General features: G+C 31.2%; 2 protein-coding genes and 2 long non-coding RNA genes across 4 annotated transcripts in view; 2 read left to right on the forward strand and 2 right to left on the reverse strand.

Annotated features, from left to right (window-relative positions):
- The window catches only part of LOC115244538 (protein bunched, class 2/F/G isoform), an 8,076-nt gene extending 2,958 nt beyond the window's left edge, over nt 1-5,118 (forward strand). The window contains exons 2-4 of the mRNA XM_029822234.1: nt 3,795-3,846; nt 3,931-4,134; nt 4,346-5,118. Coding sequence (XP_029678094.1) covers nt 3,795-3,846; nt 3,931-4,134 — 256 coding nt within the window. The 3' untranslated portion in view covers nt 4,346-5,118. The remainder of the gene's footprint in view (nt 1-3,794; nt 3,847-3,930; nt 4,135-4,345) is intronic.
- LOC115244542 lies at nt 140-2,298 on the forward strand. Its single transcript, XR_003885391.1, has 3 exons — nt 140-728; nt 825-995; nt 1,280-2,298. It is a non-coding gene; the product is annotated as an uncharacterized LOC115244542 (long non-coding RNA).
- On the reverse strand, nt 1,148-3,420 carry LOC115244540. The gene is made up of 3 exons (XR_003885390.1): nt 2,827-3,420; nt 2,560-2,730; nt 1,148-2,275 (listed from the first exon to the last, which is right to left on the reverse strand). It is a non-coding gene; the product is annotated as an uncharacterized LOC115244540 (long non-coding RNA).
- LOC115244537 (E3 ubiquitin-protein ligase UBR5) lies at nt 4,782-19,570 on the reverse strand. Its single transcript, XM_029822233.1, has 32 exons — nt 19,337-19,570; nt 18,989-19,257; nt 18,765-18,919; nt 18,401-18,670; nt 18,051-18,164; nt 17,776-17,951; nt 17,580-17,697; nt 17,274-17,428; nt 16,901-17,186; nt 16,574-16,708; nt 16,296-16,463; nt 16,074-16,206; nt 15,732-15,954; nt 15,409-15,647; nt 15,186-15,310; nt 14,736-14,971; nt 14,460-14,626; nt 14,016-14,350; nt 13,503-13,911; nt 12,778-13,126; nt 11,943-12,282; nt 11,505-11,737; nt 10,737-11,249; nt 10,429-10,605; nt 8,907-9,275; nt 8,625-8,810; nt 8,423-8,545; nt 8,119-8,328; nt 7,647-8,002; nt 7,353-7,559; nt 5,936-6,314; nt 4,782-5,801 (listed from the first exon to the last, which is right to left on the reverse strand). Exons 1-32 carry the CDS (start codon nt 19,553-19,555, stop codon nt 5,589-5,591), a joined length of 7,587 nt encoding a protein of 2,528 aa, XP_029678093.1. The 5' UTR covers nt 19,556-19,570; the 3' UTR covers nt 4,782-5,588.
- Nucleotides 19,571-20,587: the final 1,017 nt, after the last annotated feature.

The raw sequence follows: 20,587 nt of genomic DNA on the forward strand, positions 1-20,587 counted from the left end.
TTTTCTTCTATACTTTTCAACACATTTATTTTTATTTATTTCCAAATTATGTTTTATATAATTACAATAATTAAAAAATATATATCAAGATATGATAAATAAAAAAAGTTACAGATTAAAAATTATAGATTAAAAAATTATGTTTAAATGTTTTATGTGATAAGAAATTTTAAATAAGGTACAGCTAAATGATATCGTTAATTATTTTTCATTTGTTTCATGGAGGTTTAAAAAACTATTTTATACTTATTAGGCGAAAAAGACGATCAAATAAACTAATTTCTGCCAAACAAGTGTAACATATGTTACACATGTTTGTTTGTAATTTTTGAGTTGCTGAATATGATGATATCAGTTTTAATTGTCAAAATTCGTATTAAAGGGGTCAAAAATAAAAAAAAACCTTATTTTGGTCCCTTTAAGACAAATTTTTACCATTTTCCCACAGCTTAAGACAAATAAAACTGACTATTACTATCGTATTCAGCAGCTCAAAAACTATAAGAAAACATGTATAACTTACATTACATTTCTTAGGCAGAAATCGGTCTATTTAATCTATTTTGTCCTTTATAGTATTCCTTATTCAGTGTATTAGTTATATTAATATTTCAATGATTAATAAGTATAAATGCAAACATTAAATGCGATGTTTTATCTTGCAGATGATAATATTGCAAGTAAAGAAAATGAATATCCGGCCGTAGCAGAGATACAAGATGAAATTCGTGAGTCAGCATATATTCTACTTCAGGCTACATCTGCGGATAATGAAATATATGAAATAAATACTTATATAATGAATGAAATCAATATTTTTATAGGTGAAGAAGTTTTACATAAGAAATGCAACAATGTCCCACTTAAGGAATTACAAATAAAATTATCAAGAATCGATGACAGTATTCTACATAAAATAGCCAAAAAAAATGAAAGTTATAAAAAAACAATTACAAAAAGAAAGTGTTCGACTAAATTAAGAATATAACCAGAAGGTAATGAATTAAATATTATAAAAAAGTTTGTCTTTTCTTTTCACCTATAATTCTTTCATAAACTTTGAAAAGAAAAAAACAAGTAAATAAATCATTATTTATGAAATTATTAAAGACGTAGAAAAAAATAAACATTCGCTTTAACTGCTTCAATCTTAAATAATATTTTTATAATTAAAGAAAATATTTCTGAACATAGATTTTGAGATTCCTTTTCAATGCTATAATTTAGATACTATAGTGTTATAGTTCAGTTATTAATATTAAAAAAGTTATATTTTTAGTCTATTCTTTATGTACTTATGGAGTTATAACCTTCAAATAAGAGTTATAATCTACGTTACAAATTGGACATCGTTTTGATTGCAATTGCAAGATACAATCCATACAACAACATAAGTGACCACAAGGAATAAATATATGATCTGCTCTTTTTACTAAGCAGACGCTGCAACAGTTAGATGTACGTATATTAGATATTGGCTGCACTGGGTAATATGGAATATCTTCTTTTTCGGTTTCATCTGGAAAAATATTGCCATAATCATCGGGAGGAATGCAATAAATATCTTCATCACCTGCAATAAAAGGAAATTATGATTTTAGGGTACAATTAGCAAATGTTTGTTTTATATGTAACATTAATGCAGTTTAAAATAGAGAAAAACAGAAAATTACACTTACTCAAAATTTATAAATTTTCTGACAATACTTTATACTTTATATGTATAATAATTTTTATTATTACAAAGTATAGTATATTATAAGTAAAATAATTTACTGAATATTGATTCTTTTAGCCTTTAAATTTTGTTTATGCTTCATAGAAGATAAGATAATACATATGATATATAGCGTTCTTATCAAAACAAAATCTATTATAAGTGTAATTTTCTGTTTTTCTCTATTTTAAACTGCATTAATGTTACATATAAAACAAACATTTGCTAATTGTACCCTAAAATCATAATTTCCTTTTATTGCAGGTGATGAAGATATTTATTGCATTCCTCCCGATGATTATGGCAATATTTTTCCAGATGAAACCGAAAAAGAAGATATTCCATATTACCCAGTGCAGCCAATATCTAATATACGTACATCTAACTGTTGCAGTGTCTGCTTAGTAAAAAGAGCAGATCATATATTTATTCCTTGTGGTCACTTATGTTGTTGTATGGATTGTATCTTGCAATTGCAATCAAAACGATGTCCAATTTGTAACGTAGATTATAACTCTTATTTGAAGGTTATAACTCCATAAGTACATAAAGAATAGACTGAAAATATAACTTTTTTAATATTAATAACCGAACTATAACACTATAGTATCTAAATTATAGCATTGAAAAGGAATCTCAAAATCTATGTTCAGAAATATTTTCTTTAATTATAAAAATATTATTTAAGATTGAAGCAGTTAAAGCGAATGTTTATTTTTTTCTACGTCTTTAATAATTTCATAAATAATGATTTATTTACTTGTTTTTTTCTTTTCAAAGTTTATGAAAGAATTATAGGTGAAAAGAAAAGACAAACTTTTTTATAATATTTAATTCATTACCTTCTGGTTATATTCTTAATTTAGTCGAACACTTTCTTTTTGTAATTGTTTTTTTATAACTTTCATTTTTTTTGGCTATTTTATGTAGAATACTGTCATCGATTCTTGATAATTTTATTTGTAATTCCTTAAGTGGGACATTGTTGCATTTCTTATGTAAAACTTCTTCACCTATAAAAATATTGATTTCATTCATTATATAAGTATTTATTTCATATATTTCATTATCCGCAGATGTAGCCTGAAGTAGAATATATGCTGACTCACGAATTTCATCTTGTATCTCTGCTACGGCCGGATATTCATTTTCTTTACTTGCAATATTATCATCTGCAAGATAAAACATCGCATTTAATGTTTGCATTTATACTTATTAATCATTGAAATATTAATATAACTAATACACTGAATAAGGAATACTATAAAGGACAAAATAGATTAAATAGACCGATTTCTGCCTAAGAAATGTAATGTAAGTTATACATGTTTTCTTATAGTTTTTGAGCTGCTGAATACGATAGTAATAGTCAGTTTTATTTGTCTTAAGCTGTGGGAAAATGGTAAAAATTTGTCTTAAAGGGACCAAAATAAGGTTTTTTTTTAATTTTTGACCCCTTTAATACGAATTTTGACAATTAAAACTGATATCATCATATTCAGCAACTCAAAAATTACAAAAAAACATGTGTAACATATGTTACACTTGTTTGGCAGAAATTAGTTTATTTGATCGTCTTTTTCGCCTAATAAGTATAAAATAGTTTTTTAAACCTCCATGAAACAAATGAAAAATAATTAACGATATCATTTAGCTGTACCTTATTTAAAATTTCTTATCACATAAAACATTTAAACATAATTTTTTAATCTATAATTTTTAATCTGTAACTTTTTTTATTTATCATATCTTGATATATATTTTTTAATTATTGTAATTATATAAAACATAATTTGGAAATAAATAAAAATAAATGTGTTGAAAAGTATAGAAGAAAAATAATTATTTAAAAAAAAAAATATCAACCAATCTGAATTATACATACACACAATATCTGATTTATAATCTAAAAAAAAGTTATTTCAGGCTTTTAATTATAAAAGCACGAAGAGTATATGTCGATCGATCTGTCTTTCATTTTTAATATGTAGTTCATTTTTATAAGTTTTCAAATAATAAATTTTCTATTTATATTATATATATATATATATATATATATATATAATTTATATTATAGTATGTCGGGGACAAGCGCTGTGGCAATTGATAACAAGATTGAACAAGCTATGGTAAGAGGCTGCTATAATGGAACCATTTACTGCTTGTTAACTTAATAAATGATAATGGTCGTAAAATATTATAATCTTTTCTAGGATCTGGTTAAAAGTCATTTAATGTTCGCGGTACGAGAAGAAGTAGAAGTACTAAAAGAAAAGATAGCTGAGCTTATGGATCGTATCAATCAATTAGAAGCAGAAAATTCAATATTAAAAGCGCATGCAACTCCAGAAACATTGGCTCAATTAAGCCAATCGACAGCGAAATTACCCCAAAACAGTTCAGGAAGTGGTCAATAGGTAACCATTGTACATAAGTTTCTATCTCTCTCGATACTTTGTCAAGTAAATAATTGATAATATAATTATTGTATATAACTCTTTACGAGATTTTTAGAAATTTATATATATATATAAATAATGAGATTTATTATATTATATATAAATATATATTAGCATTAGACTTTTTTTAAGTAAATTAAAGATAATGGATTATTTTTTACTATTTCAGTTTACCATATAGGAAAAATATATTTAAAACTATACAAAAAAACTTGAATTTTTTTCTTTTTTAAAATAATAAATCATTTCGAAAATATATATTGTTATAATTCTGGAAAAAGTAAAAAACATATACATGTATATGCCAAGACTAAGCAGTGTTAGAGTGACAGAGTTTACATTATTTTATATTAGAAACACGATTTCCAATGCTAAAAAGTAATTATGTTTACAAAAAAAGTAACAGTACAGCAGAATAGGCAGCTTGACATTCCTAGATTACTTTTCTTATTGTTTTAATTTAAAATGTTTAGTTAATTTAAATTACGAATTTTCAATTATGAATACACATACATGCGCACGCGTATATGTGTACACTCACACACACACACACACACACACACACACACACACAGTGTAATTAGCAAGATAAACAAAGAGATTAATGTTTAATAATATTTTTGAGGTATTACATATATACTATATTACAATTTACTTATTAATAATTCTTTAGCTTCTGTATTGAGACTGAAATACATATTGTTCGGAAATTTTGCCATACTGTTGAATATTAAATTTCACGTTTTATAATCTGATATTCATACATAGTCTTTTAAGTTTTATATATATACATAATGTGTGTGTGTGATATATATCATGTCATATATCACTATTATTCAAGAAACTGGCTATTGATATACATAAAAAATCCTGTTTATCAAAAAAAACTTTGTCATTATTTTATGTTACATTTTAAAAATGCGTAATAAAAACATTTTTACCACAATATGAAAATTTTTAGCAAGATTAATAATTTTTATGTGCAAAAATACATGAATAATGCAAAGATGTAATTATAATTATATGAAATAAGTTTATTAGACTATTATTAAATTTATGTGCTTCGAGTAGAGAATGTGACACATATATAAATTAAAATTCAAGATAAGTAAATGAAGTCTCATATGATTTTAGAGAAAACTTTATTTGTTCGCTATAAAGAGAGAGAAAGAGAGAGAGACTAAATAAGACATTTTATATAATATAAAATTCTCTCTCTTTATATATATGAAGATAAAAACTATTTTTCAGGAACAAAAAAAATCATATGCATAATTACACCTTATAAATTTATAAATGTTAAAAATTTTTTTCTAGAGGGAAAAAAATAACAACATATACAACTCCGGTCTTGTATCATTATCAACAATGTGACTTTGTTTTGTATACAACATAGCCACACAGAATTAAATTCATACAAATCCAAAATTTTTTGATTTAATAGCGAGAAGTAGTTTGTGTCGTAACACATGACGAGAGCTGTACAGTGGAACATATAATCGGGAAATACATGTATTTGCGGTTGGTAGATGCGCGTCATCTGCTGGCCGAATTGTTACGGTCGGCATCGGTTGGAAACCATCTTCACTTGCAGGTAGTGCAGGAGAACCAGTCCAAAAATATACCTACAATATATAAAAACAAATTATTATATAAATACGATCATAATTTATTTATATTAATTTGAAAATAATAATTGCCGATTTATAAAGATTCACAAGTCTTTCAATAGGAAAATAATTTAGGCAAAAACTCTTACCAAGTCCTGCCTTTCTACATGTGACATTTTCTCAACGATGGACCATAACCAACGTTTAAATTTAACCAATCTTTCCGTCGATTCACCAGACTCGTCATTAAATGACGTATACGATATCAGAACTGACACGTTAATATCTCCGACTCCATTCAAAAGGAGTCTCAAATCTTCGGAAGTTAAACCATCGAGCGCTCCATCGGGAAGGACATCGAAAACTCCATCACGCATGGCATGCAAAGCTTTTTCTTGTACCTTGATCATACGAACTTCAGCATATTTGCGTACATAATCATATACATTATTTGCAGTTACTTCTATGTCACGTCCATTTGATACAAGTTCGATTGAACCACCTCCTTCTTCGGGACATAAATCAATACTGAAATTCAAAATGACGTTTGAAATAACGGCTTAAGTTGTGCGCGCGTGCATGCACGCATGCATACGTACATACGCATACAATACCTTCTGTAAATATCAGAGTGAGAATATGTAAGATCTTTCGTTCTCACATCGCATACGATAGATAAAAAGATACAAGTTACTTGCTTTAACAAAATCGAAAATAGCTTTTAACTTTGACAGAATTGATTTTGCCATTCATGTTTACTCAATCTTTTAAAAAATATTTACTAAACTATTCTTTAGTATTTTATATATGAAAACACACACACACAAGGTGTTGTTAAAGATCATTCATATTCAAAAAAGTATAATATACGGTGTCAATTTTTCGATTTTTGAAGGCAATTTTGTCAAAAACAAACTCTCGTACGAAAAAAAAATTAAATTCTTTTTCAACTTATTTTTATTATAGAATCATTATTTTCCCGATTATACTATTAGTTAAGGAACACATGCTGTATGTGTATATGTGGGCATAGAATGATTAATTTTATTTTAAAGCCTTGTGTTCACGAAGGTAGAACTCGGTCCGAGAAACGTGTAGCCAATAAAATTTTTCGTGAAAGCTGCAAATTGATTGGCTATACATTTCTCGGACCGAGTTCTAGCATCATGGACACAATGCTTAACTAGAGAAATGATTAGAAAAAAATACTTCATTAAAAAAAAAATATTTTCAATATAGTCTAGTTTTCAGGGGAAAATAACATAACAATTTTGGTTTGTCCATGAATAGAATTGTTGAAGTCACGTCAAAATCGACTTGGCTTTTTTAAAAGAAAACTCACAATTTTTTCGACCATATAACTTTTGTTGAAAACATTTTTTGAAAAATGTTATATTTTTTAAAAATTATCTGCTCAGAAAATAAATCATTTTCAGGGTGTTAAAAAAGGAGTTCAGAATTGATATAACGCTCATTATATTGACTAAAAAATATTTAGCAAACATAAATAAAAAAAATCACGTGCGTGTGCGTGTATGACTAGATGAAGCAAATATAAAGTTGTACCTGAATGTAAGATCCAAAGCCGAGAATAAGCTATTACTGTCTTTCGTTTCAGCATCGATAACCAGTTGTCGCAAGCTTTCATAAATAACAGAATCGAAAAATGCAAGATCGTGGAAACGTATAGGCCTTCCTAAGATATATTTAATTACATGACGATTCAAAAATAGAGGACAAAGCTCATTTTGTAAGAGGCATAATCCTATAAGTCTAAAAGCAAAATGTAAAACAGTTTAATTATTACATGCATAATGAAAATGTAATCAATATACATATAATCAAGCACTCGAAACTTACCTTCCTACATTCCTGAATGCATTTAATCGTTCGTAGCTGCCTCTGCCTTGTCTTGGTGTATAAAAACCACGTTTACCGGGAGAATAAAAAAGCGGAGCATTGTCTTCGGTGTCATCTAAAATGCTATTTTCCAGTTTTTTCTTATTTGCCGCGCAACGTTCGGTTAAGCTAAATACATCGAGATCCAGCATTTCGCTGGTTAAATCTTGAGTATGACTATGAATCAATTCAAACGCTTCTTCTACTTTCTGTCGTAGAGCATCCTCTGAAGCCAATAGCATCAATAGTTGGGCCGGTGATAATTCCAACAACATACCAGTTATCTTTTCAGCCAATGCTGGTCGTAAAGCATGTACCTATGTTAACAAACAAATAATAATTATACAAGACAAAAAATCTATAAAATGGATTTGCTCATTACTGAACAAATATAAATCTTAAATATATTTTTAATGAGTGCATGGAGTAAAACCTTAGGATACAATCTGTCGCCGAGCTGTTGTTGATGCATGGTCAAGTGATCGTTACTAGGATGATTAATTGGCAAGGGGTGAGTACTGGATGACGAGCTACCAGGTGTGGAACTATTATTTCCTTCGATTGTGTTAGATGGATGGAAAGAACGAGCATCGAAAGATAAGGTCCGGCGTGTCTCGCGACATTTTCCAGAAGAACGTGTATTCTGAAATAAGATTGTGTAAAATAATATCGTATAATATATTCATATATATATAATTATATAATAAATTGGAAACTAATTTTTTATATCAACGTACTTGTCGTCTGAGATCACGGTCACGATCTCTGCTTTTCAGTTTCTGCAAAACATTGTATTGCGTGTATTTCGATCCTACTTGTGCTGCTTCGAGATTCGGAAGCTTTTCATTCGCAAGTAATGCCTACAGAAATAATAATGTAAATCGTCTTATAGTTAAGAACCGTCTTACACTAATTTTATATTTCGTATTTTATACAAACTTCAGCAATTGCAGTATAAAAGCTTCGAGTAACACCGGCTCCTTCGCCAGGTTCATCCTTGAAAAAGACTTTAACTCGACTCACTGCCAAAGGCGGAGTGTTCGAAGCTCTTCTATTATATATATTATACTGTGTATTTAATTCTTTCATTGTCTGTACCAATAACTGTGTTCTATCTCGTTCCACCTGATGCAAATGATAATTTGATATTCGATCATTTATTACAAATAGTTTACGTTATATATTTACCAAATAAATTGTTGATTTGTATGAATATAATACCTTGATAGTGATATCTTTTTGTTGCGAGTTTCTAAGTTTTTCCATATCTCTACGGAACTTAGCTTCCTTCACGGGAAACCCTCCCAATTCGGATACAACTGAACCAGCTTCTAAGCCTACATCTTCCATAAAAACTCGTCCAAACAAATCCAATGCCAATCGCCATCGTCCTAACAAGATATTATGCGAGATATTCGTCCCGATTGATGATACCGCTTTGGCGGAATCTATTGGACTCGTTTCAACGGTTTCGTGAGCAGATATCTCGTGACTTGTGGCAGCTGGATCGACTTCTTCGGATACATTTTGACTATCGATAGTTGGCACAACCAATATTTCAGGCGCACCGATTTTATTTGTATTTGATTCCTTCGGAAAATAAATTGTGGATCAATAGACATAATACACATACATACACACACACATACACACACACACACACACAGACACACACATAGGGTGTCTCAGAGTCGGCGCATCACCTGCTAATGACAAATGCTTGAGACCATTTGAAAACGATTTTTTTCTTCAGCAAAAATGTCGAGAAAGGTCATCATTTTTTGCAAATTTTCAATTTTTGCCACGATATAGCTTTATAACTAAACCTTAAATTAAAATTCTGTTAAAGTAGCTCCATCTGAATTTAAATGAAAAATGTAATTTTGTTAATCTTTTAATTCTCCACAAAGGTTGTGAACAGCCCTGCTTTATTAATCGTTTATAAGTGGGAAATTATTGATGCCTCGACATTTTCGTTCAGGAAAAATCATCTCCAAATGCTCCCAAAAATCTGTCATTAACAGGTGATGCACTGATTTTAGAATACCCCGTATATACACATACATAGATGTGTCCATATATTTGATATATATAGACGAAAAATAATCACTTACCGTTACTGTTCCAGCTCTGACTATAACACTTCTACTACTTTTGCATATGTCTTTGCCCTTGATACTCGCTGTTGCATCACTTTGATTATTTGTAGATACTATAATAGGTGCTCTATCAATTTGCTCTGCTACGAGAGAATGTCCTTCATTAGGATGATTACACGATTTTAATTTATCCTCAGACACACACATAGGGTGTCTCAGAGTCGGCGCATCACCTGCTAATGACAAATGCTTGAGACCATTTGAAAACGATTTTTTTCTTCAGCAAAAATGTCGAGAAAGGTCATCATTTTTTGCAAATTTTCAATTTTTGCCACGATATAGCTTTATAACTAAACCTTAAATTAAAATTCTGTTAAAGTAGCTCCATCTGAATTTAAATGAAAAATGTAATTTTGTTAATCTTTTAATTCTCCACAAAGGTTGTGAACAGCCCTGCTTTATTAATCGTTTATAAGTGGGAAATTATTGATGCCTCGACATTTTCGTTCAGGAAAAATCATCTCCAAATGCTCCCAAAAATCTGTCATTAACAGGTGATGCACTGATTTTAGAATACCCCGTATATACACATACATAGATGTGTCCATATATTTGATATATATAGACGAAAAATAATCACTTACCGTTACTGTTCCAGCTCTGACTATAACACTTCTACTACTTTTGCATATGTCTTTGCCCTTGATACTCGCTGTTGCATCACTTTGATTATTTGTAGATACTATAATAGGTGCTCTATCAATTTGCTCTGCTACGAGAGAATGTCCTTCATTAGGATGATTACACGATTTTAATTTATCCTGAAATTTTTTTGGTATTAATTATTAATTCATATACTTTTCCTTAATATCTCGCTTGTAAGACATTTTATAAGCTCATGTATAAGAAGAGAGAATGTGCACTCTAATATTATTATAGAAAAATATTTTACCATATATTTGATAGAATTCAAGTCCCCAGTGGAATTTCTTCTTGATTCTAAATTAGAATTAGAAAGCGGTCCTTGTACAACTTGACTAAATGTTGGAGTTGTCAGACTGTTATGACTGTCGGTGCCCTGTCGTGCAGAGAGACCTAGTCTTGTTGGCAAACCTTCCAAAGAATTTTGACTAGATCCACCCGTATTAGAATAAGTTGGTTGTCTCGGGATGCCAAAGAGATCTTCGCGTCTCGAATGTGGCTGCAATAAGTGCGGTTGATCAGCCAACGGCAGCGCTTCACCTATTACAGTATCAAATGGATCTAGAGGCGGGCAACCAAGGCACAAAGTAGAATCTGATCTTTGTAGAAAAGGATGTTTCCTTCCTTTCGGTGTCGAGTTGCCGTGATTTCCAGATCCACATATGGGCACTTGAAGTAAATCTGGATAATCTACAGAATCTGTTTCCATGGCAGTTGGTGCTGGTGAATTGTATTCCTCACCTTCGTCATTGTCATTTTCATCCTACAAACAAGATCTTTATGTCAGGAATCTTAAAATTGGTAATTATATATGGTAAGTTTGATTTCCGAAACTTTTAAGTATGCAAAAAAGATTTTAGTGTTTCCATTACTATAAATACAAATCGTTTTAACAGTATCAAAGTTCGAAGTTTAATAAAATTATGCTGTTTTTTTTTCTTGTATTATATAATACTGTATTTATATTTAAAAAAAAGAATAAAATATACATATTTTAAATAAAGCCATTTTCACATACCTGATCATTCCAACTGGAAAAAGTGGACGATTCTTTCTGAGTCTCACCTCTGGAAGCAAGAGGTTCCGAAAGAGAACGCATATAATATACAAGTGCATCAAATACATAAGCGACATGTCTTAAAGCTGAGACGTCTAAAACCGGTAGACTATCTCTATGTTCACTGTTGTGGGCGCGCATTAAAGACAGGCAATATGATAAGAATTCGCGTCTCGCCGAGTGTGCATCGCCACCTGAAATATATTGCAAAGTATTTCTTTTTGTAATTGTATGAAAACTTTCGGCTGTAATAGTCAAAAGTTAGCATAGACTATATGTGTGTGTAATCATATAAGTTATGTATTTTAGGACATAATCACACAAATATAAACAATCCAATGTGTAAAAATATATATATCAAAATTAAGAACTTAATATAAGATAGATTATAAGGCAAACCTTCGCGTTCTCTACTGCTCCTCGGAGGCTCGCCAACGCCTGCAAAACCAACGGTGAGTCGTGTTGAAGCTTGAGGAGTGGAGATATTCGAGCTGGTAGTGATACTGCCGCGAGGGTTCCGACCTGTATTTCCTTGTAAAGTCAGCGAAAGAGCGGCTGTGTTCAATAAACCGCTGAAATTACCACCGGACAAAGATGGAGTATTATTAAGAGGATGTTCGGGATGAGTCGGATCCGCGCTACGTGTCAAAGATACTCCGAATCTCAACTGTGCCTCTGTAGCATCCATCACCGTGAGTAACCAATCCCAAGTAGGTTTCAAGTGCGCTTCTAAATATGACTAATGAAAGAAATAATTTGTTATAATATTCGTTATTCTCTGACTTGACTCATACAAGTTATTAAGTGTAATATGATGCAATAAAAGTGGAAAAACTGGGACAGGGAATCTATTCAAATATCGTAAAAAAATTCTCTGATTTTTCAGGTATTTTTGTTCAAAATTCCAGATAAAGAGAATATTTAAAAAAATTTTTAGTGCAACTTTCTAAAAAATAAGTTCTTTTATTGTATGCGTTTTTTAATACTTTGCACTCACACGAAAGAAAAACACAGAGCCATTTAAATTTGAAGTGCTAGTTTTGCAAATGTACTGAAAAAATTGAACAACTTTCATAAGATAAACATTTTTCATTTTTTACTACTAAAAATTACAACAAAAAATATGTATTGTATATTCAATATTTTGTTAAGACGTTGAAAATATATAAACAGATATAGGTATATTATCCCTGAGAATTACAGGGAGAAGGCACCCTCTGTGGAGTTTACATACCTGTAAATTTAGAGCATCTTGAAAAGTAATCTCTATCAATCGTGGCAAGGTGGGCGCTAGATTCTTATAATCTTGCATGATAACTAACAGATCGGCAATTTGCCGAATAACAATTCCAAATGCTCGCGCCAGGCAACTAGCAGTGGTCCCCATGGTTATAGGTTCTTGCGCAGTTGCAACAGCCGATGTGGCAGTGGTTCGTCTTAAAGATGCGGGATCAATGAAAACCAGATTACTTCCACCTGTTACTCGTAAACCCGCTGTGCGCGTGTTCGATTCACGATTGCGTATTGCCCATTGCATATATACAGGAGCAAGATTATTACGATGTAAATGACCGGACGATCCACTGAAATAATATGTAAGTAATTACATTCCCAGGCATGGGAATCTAGCATATTCTCTTTTTCCCGCGTATATTTAAGATACATTAAAATATTCTTTTGCTCCGATTGCTTATGAATCATCTTTAGGGTGTCTACTCAAATGTCAAAATCTTGTCAAAAAATTCCCTAATCTTCCAGGTATTTTTATTCAAAATTCTAGATAAAGAGAATATTTTTAAGATTTTTTGGTGCTACTTTCTAAAATAAATTTTTTTATTGCATGCATTTTCGAATGTTTTTCACTCATACGAAAGAAAAACAAGGAGCCTCTTAAGTTTCAAGTGCTAGATTTGTAAATGTACTGAAAAAAGCTAAATAACTTTCGTAATAACAATTTACCTTCTACGCTCTAATTGTTCATCGCCAATTTGGAAATCCTCATTATCTTGTTCATCTGTTTCACCGGCTTCACTTTCATCGTCCTCCTGTTGACTCGATTCTCCCGATTCATCCTCGGGGAACAATAATATCGATCCCATTCCACCATCGGAACCAGCGGTCGCACCAGTTTGCACGCTACGTTGCGCGGATGCTGCATCCTGATTGCTATGATTGTCATCTGAATCGGATTCAGTTTCCGCTTCCGCCAAAAGGTCCAATTCTGTATCTGATTCACCGTCTCCAGCTTGTTCTTCACCAACACCACCGACATTCGAGTCAACTTCACCAATTGGTTGACCAGTAGCGGTTCCAGAAACACCCGATTCCTCGTGTTCGCTAATATCACCATCCATGTCCATAGGTATTTCTAAACAAACATAATATGTTCATATAGTTGGAGACACGACATATATTATCTTAGATGCAAAAAAATGCATTCATTATTAAGAAATGTGTTTTTTTTCCTTATACCTTCTCCACCTTCTGCTTCATCTACAGCAGAAACATCTCCTCTTGAAATTGCTATATTATTATTTGCTTGCTGTGTTTGTAATGCTGCGTCCAATGTCTGTGAACTAACACCACTGTGAGGTATTAAAGGCTCTATAGAAAATAATTCCTCTGAACTATTAATCACTTCAATAGCTGAACTCGTTAATGTAAACGGTGCGGTTGGGCGTGCCACACCTAATCTGACTGGTGCTATCAATGAATCTGCTGTTTCACATAATTCTTCTATAGCTAATTTGATTAGCGCTTGAAAAACCTTTCGACACTTCATAAAAGGTTGCGAAGCTTGATTTGTGCTATAAAAAAAATTAAACAATTTTTTTCAATATGATATTTATATATTTATGTGCACATTAATTATGTAAAATCTCAGAACATAAAAGTATAAATATTAAGATACTTTACCTTCGTCTTTTTGTCGTGTTTGGTGCCATTTCTATAGTGAAAATAACAAATATACGTGCCACGGATCTTACAAATCGACGCGCCACATTATTCGCTTCTTCCTGTCGTCCAGGCACAGATTCATCTTGCAATTCTCTAATCAGAGTGGTGAGCAATGTATCGAGCATCTATCAATATTATAAAATTCGTTATATTTTGTATAACTTACGCAAAAAAAAAAATAATAATAATTTGCAAATTGCTTGATTCTACTATACATATTATTAATCCACTTACTTCGGCGCTACATTTAGTAAATAAGGTATGCGTAAATTTGTCTAGTAATGCGGTACCACTTTGCCGGCATAATTGTCCCTGATCACCAAATAATTGATTAGTACCATTTTCAGAAACACCTGACATAATCATACATTGAACAGCTGGCCAATCATTCAACAATCTTTCAAGCGCTTTTCGACTGAATCGAGGAGGCTCCAAATCATGATCTGGCATATCTGAATCTGTACCTAAACCTATAAAAAGAACTATATGTGTTTTTAGGTTCATCAACTATATGTATTATATACAAGGATGACAACACTTTGTTTAAAACAGAGATATGTTGTTTGTCATGGAAAAATTTCATATAAAACGAAACAAAATTTATGTAAGACATATTTTGAATTTTTACTTTGAAAAAATTATTATAAATATGTATATAATCAATGAAAGTTATAAAAAGTATACCGTCTGACGTCGGTGCTTTACGACTAGCCGAGGTTGATCGTTGTCTAGGTGCTGATCTAAATTGTCGTTGTTCGACTAGTTGTCTTCCAACTGTTTGCACCAAGAATAACAAAATACTTTCACCCCTAATGCCGGTGCAATGTGAAAAATAGAGAATTTATTATTTAAAAAGAAAATTAACATTTATGATACCATGTATAAAATTTGTGAGACTCAATTTTACCGTGAATTAATCTTCGTGGCAAGATCAGTATTGTTTATGAGACGACACAGCAAATCATATCTCGCACCTTGATGACCGGCAATGAGAGCACGGCATTTACATTTTTCCCAACAATCGCAATATGCTGTGGGAGAAGTTATTTTAAGCTTGCAATCGTGACCTCTATGACAAACACGAGCGCATTCAGTGCAACAACACAAAGATCCCGTCAGACCGCAAGTTCTACATTCGAAAATGTCCTTAAAATGAAAAGAGAAAGTTTCAATTTAACAAAGAAGTTTTCTATAAAATACTATTTTTTTTACACAAGGTATTCAAAATACTTGATTAATATGTTCAGCCCCAGTCCATGTGAAACTGCACGTATCATTGCAACAAGTAACAAATAATGGAGAAAGATCTGGACTGGCATCAGCTGGCAGTATCATGGCTGAAATATCTTTTGCATCTTTGCCTACTTTTTGTATAGTGTCCAATAAAATAAGAGCTGCATGATACGCACGAACCGATACGGCGAGCATGAGCGGAGTTTGTCCTTGAGCATCCCTTTTTATACAAAGAAAAAAAAAATATATATAATATTCACATATAAAAAAATTGTTGATGTGTATATATATAAATGCGTGTGTTCTTGTTTTAAAATTGTATCTAAATTTTAATCATACTTTGCTGTCAACAATTCCTTCAAGTGTGGTATTAGAATATTATTTTCGCACATATATTTTAGTATAAGCAGTGCATTATGTCGCCTTTCAACGGAATCTATAATGTATGTATTATTAGATGTAGCCCCAATATCTAAAATAATAATAAAGATTGAAAAAATTTATAATGCAAAGTATCTCAAGTAAATTTGTATTTTATTAGTATAAAACAAAGATACTTACTAGATTTATTCATCATAGATATGCTAGCAGCACCTATGCTTAACAAACTGTCCTCTTCTCCGGATGTATTATCAAATGCTTCAGGTGGCCAACTTAATGTCGGAATTGGCTCTTCAATAGGTGCAGAAGTGTTATCTACTGCATTCGATACCAATTCACGTTCAATAACTTCAATAAAACAAAAATTGATATGTGTGCATGACATAATATTAAAATGAACAATAATCACGATTCTTATCATACATAATTCATATTAAAATTGCTGCGTTATATGTTACCTTGTTCAGTTTCTTTATTGGAAGTTGGTGAACACATGTTAACACAAGCGTGAAGTATATTTCGATTGCCATCACAGCGTTCTTTTAGTATTGTTTGAATTTGTGAATTTGCGTTTAAATATGTCAAATTGTTCTCTATAAAATAAAAAATATTTGGATATTATAGACACATACATACCTCTCTCTCTCTCTCTGTGCAATGTATGACATAATTATTACACTTGTATTATTTATCACACACATACACACACGCGCGCGCGCGCACGCATGCATGCATGCTTTTACATTCTGTATACATTATAAAGTCATATCTATCTATACACTTACTTAGGTCTTGTTCCAAATTACAAAATACTTGTTTTACACTCTCGTAATCACATCGCAATATACGTGGCATAAGCAAAAGATTGTCGAATGCTAATGCGATAACTGCAACCTGATTTTTTAAGTTGGATGAATTGGAGCAGCTAGAAATGGGAATAGTTGCTGCACCTATGCAATTTACTGGTACTAGATCCAGCCAATTTGGGTCGCGTATGGCGTCAGCGCAATCTTTCGCGATCGGGTAAATAGTGTTATTACCATCTCGTAAAATCATAGAACATTCGATATTCTAAAGAACAAAAAGAATTATTTTTTTCTCAAAACTTATAGAATATTATCCACATTATTTTATTTGCAAATACTATTATCAACATACCTCTCCTGCACTTGTAAGATTAATATTTTGAGGTTGCAGCCCCAAAAATGATGAAATATCAGATGGAATATAACGATCTTGAACATATCTTCCTGTACTTAAATTGTACACTACATAACTCAATTTGTTTCCACTTTTTAATATAGCATGAATACCTATAAATATATATATATATTTTTTTATTAATCTGTAATATTCCGTAATATAATATAATTTGCTTCTACATTTTACTTTAACAGCAATAATAGTATATACTGAAATGCTAAAGATTATCATACATAAAAGTGGCTTTTTAAAAGAAAGTACCTTGTCCATCAATGGATATAGTTAACAAACTATCATTTGAACTTTCCATTATGTTAACTCTTCTAGGTGTTCTTTGAAAACAATCCGGGGCTCGTGGATTTAATGACGATTTAATTACCTGTAAAAAAACATACAAATTTAAATATTTAGATATATGTATATATGTTACACATACATAAATATGCATTATCGTTACCTGTAACTCATCTTTACGTAAGAGTCTACAATCTGCTAATAACTTCATTGGCTCCTCCGTTGTAAGATCCTTAAAATCTGATTGACTAAAATCCTTTTCTTTAATTTCCTTTTCTTTTGAATCTCTTGAAAAGAATTTAACTGCTACATAGCAACCATCAACTTTGATAACTTTTCCTATTAATATAAAATAATGAAATATATATTAAAGCATCTTACATAAACTATAATTTTTAAAGAAAATATTTTATCGATAGGTATAAATAATAAACGTACCGATAGGTACAGTTTTGACATCTTCGACAAAAACAACATCTTTCAATTGCCAATCTTCTTCGTCCTTTCTTTCAAATTCTCCTTCACTTCGAGGTGTTATACGTTTCTGTCGTTCTAAAAATCATCATCATTTTATAAGAAATTTGATTGCTAGATGCATTAAATAAAATAACATTTCAGTAGACCCCTCTAAATATAGTAAAACCCCCATCGTTTCTCGCGTATCAATGCAATATTCTTCAAAATGGGTAGATAATGTAAAGCACTGACCCTATCCCCCTTTCCCAAAGTCTTACAATATTTAAAAATTTCAACACTTTTTACATTCAAACAAATAGCATGTATCTTACTGTGACTTGTTGTAATGCTGCCAGTATCACTACAAGTACTCGAAGCTGGTGATGGTGGAGGAGGCATATCAAGTCTATCAGCAGTTTCCTTATGATTCGGTTTGTTTACAACTGTTGTGGTTCCATTTCCATTAGACTCGCGTTTATCAGTGTTTGTGTTAGATACATGTGTACCAGCAGGTAATATTTTAAATCTACAAGTAGCATCTACATTCCATGCTGCCGATAGCAACTGTCCCACTTTTGGTATACCATTAGCTATTGTAAATCCTAAAAAATAAATTATGTATTGTTTACAATTAATAAAAATTGTCATATACATATAATACTACTAAATCATTTGTAAGATATATGAAAGTTTTACCAATAGCTCCTGGTTGATAAACTGGACTATTTTTCATGCATACATGTGTCCCATAACTAATGTCGCTTGATAAAACAGTGGATGGTCTATGCTTGCGTGATTTTGCTTTGTATTTTTCCCACAATTTCTTACGTTGTGCAAATGGTAAAACGCCCCTAAAAGAGACATTTAAAAATATTAATTTTAATCTTAATTGAAAAAAAGAAAAAAGAAATGTTACTCACCACCAATACAATGTTCCACTTTCGAGTCTTGCAACAGTGTACAAAGCACATGTATAAAGTGATACAATTTTATCCAATGTAAATTCAGTGAAAGCTTGTGCAGGATGCTCAAGACGGGAAGCAACATGTCCTAAAAGTTCATCAAGCCAAGTTGCTACTTTTCCATTCTCGGTACTAACAGAACATCGAATTGCTGTAGCAGATATATTGACTATTTTTTCTGCTGTCAATGCCAATGGAATGGTTTTTGGATGGTGCACATTTGGATTCTATAAAAATCAATAATACATATTTTATAAAAATGTGTAAAAAACAAAATATAATTGCATTATTAAAATGTATAAGTACATCTGCATTTTTATACGGTTCCGATTCTGTCCATTTCCATTGGTACAATTGTCCTGATGCAGAAACTGCAATTAATTCACTGTAAAGCGATGCGATTTGTACAAAACGGGGTACTGGATCGTTACTGCGATCGTGCCACCACTCTAAATCTTCAGATATCCATAGTGGACTTTGCGATGCTAATTCTTTCTTCTTATTATCTAAAATATTAAAATACATAAATTGCAATCCTATAAATCATTAAATCATATATCAATAAATTATTACATACACACAGATATATATACACACACACGCACACATACACACATATATACACATATATATATACATATATATATGTATATATATATGTGTATATATGTGTGTATGTGTGCGTGTGTGTGTATATATATCTGTGTGTATGTAATAATTTATTGATATATGATTTAATGATTTATAGGATTGCAATTTATGTATTTTAATATTTTAGATAATAAGAAGAAAGAATTAGCATCGCAAAGTCCACTATGGATATCTGAAGATTTAGAGTGGTGGCACGATCGCAGTAACGATCCAGTACCCCGTTTTGTACAAATCGCATCGCTTTACAGTGAATTAATTGCAGTTTCTGCATCAGGACAATTGTACCAATGGAAATGGACAGAATCGGAACCGTATAAAAATGCAGATGTACTTATACATTTTAATAATGCAATTATATTTTGTTTTTTACACATTTTTATAAAATATGTATTATTGATTTTTATAGAATCCAAATGTGCACCATCCAAAAACCATTCCATTGGCATTGACAGCAGAAAAAATAGTCAATATATCTGCTACAGCAATTCGATGTTCTGTTAGTACCGAGAATGGAAAAGTAGCAACTTGGCTTGATGAACTTTTAGGACATGTTGCTTCCCGTCTTGAGCATCCTGCACAAGCTTTCACTGAATTTACATTGGATAAAATTGTATCACTTTATACATGTGCTTTGTACACTGTTGCAAGACTCGAAAGTGGAACATTGTATTGGTGGTGAGTAACATTTCTTTTTTCTTTTTTTCAATTAAGATTAAAATTAATATTTTTAAATGTCTCTTTTAGGGGCGTTTTACCATTTGCACAACGTAAGAAATTGTGGGAAAAATACAAAGCAAAATCACGCAAGCATAGACCATCCACTGTTTTATCAAGCGACATTAGTTATGGGACACATGTATGCATGAAAAATAGTCCAGTTTATCAACCAGGAGCTATTGGTAAAAC

The sequence above is a fragment of the Formica exsecta genome, unplaced genomic scaffold (assembly GCF_003651465.1).
Source record: "Formica exsecta isolate Colony F162 unplaced genomic scaffold, ASM365146v1 scaffold82, whole genome shotgun sequence".
Taxonomy (NCBI): Eukaryota; Metazoa; Arthropoda; class Insecta; order Hymenoptera; family Formicidae; genus Formica; species Formica exsecta.

Excerpts from the sequence above, each read along its gene's own strand:
- LOC115244537 (XM_029822233.1), bottom strand. The coding sequence starts at position 19,555 with ATGTATTTTAATATTTTAGATAATAAGAAGAAAGAATTAGCATCGCAA. Across the intron at positions 17,698-17,775 it reads TACGTAAAGATGAGTTACAG|GTAATTAAATCGTCATTAAA; the intron begins GTAACGATAATG and ends GTTTTTTTACAG. Across the intron at positions 10,606-10,736 it reads TGAATTCTATCAAATATATG|GATAAATTAAAATCGTGTAA; the intron begins GTAAAATATTTT and ends AAAAAATTTCAG.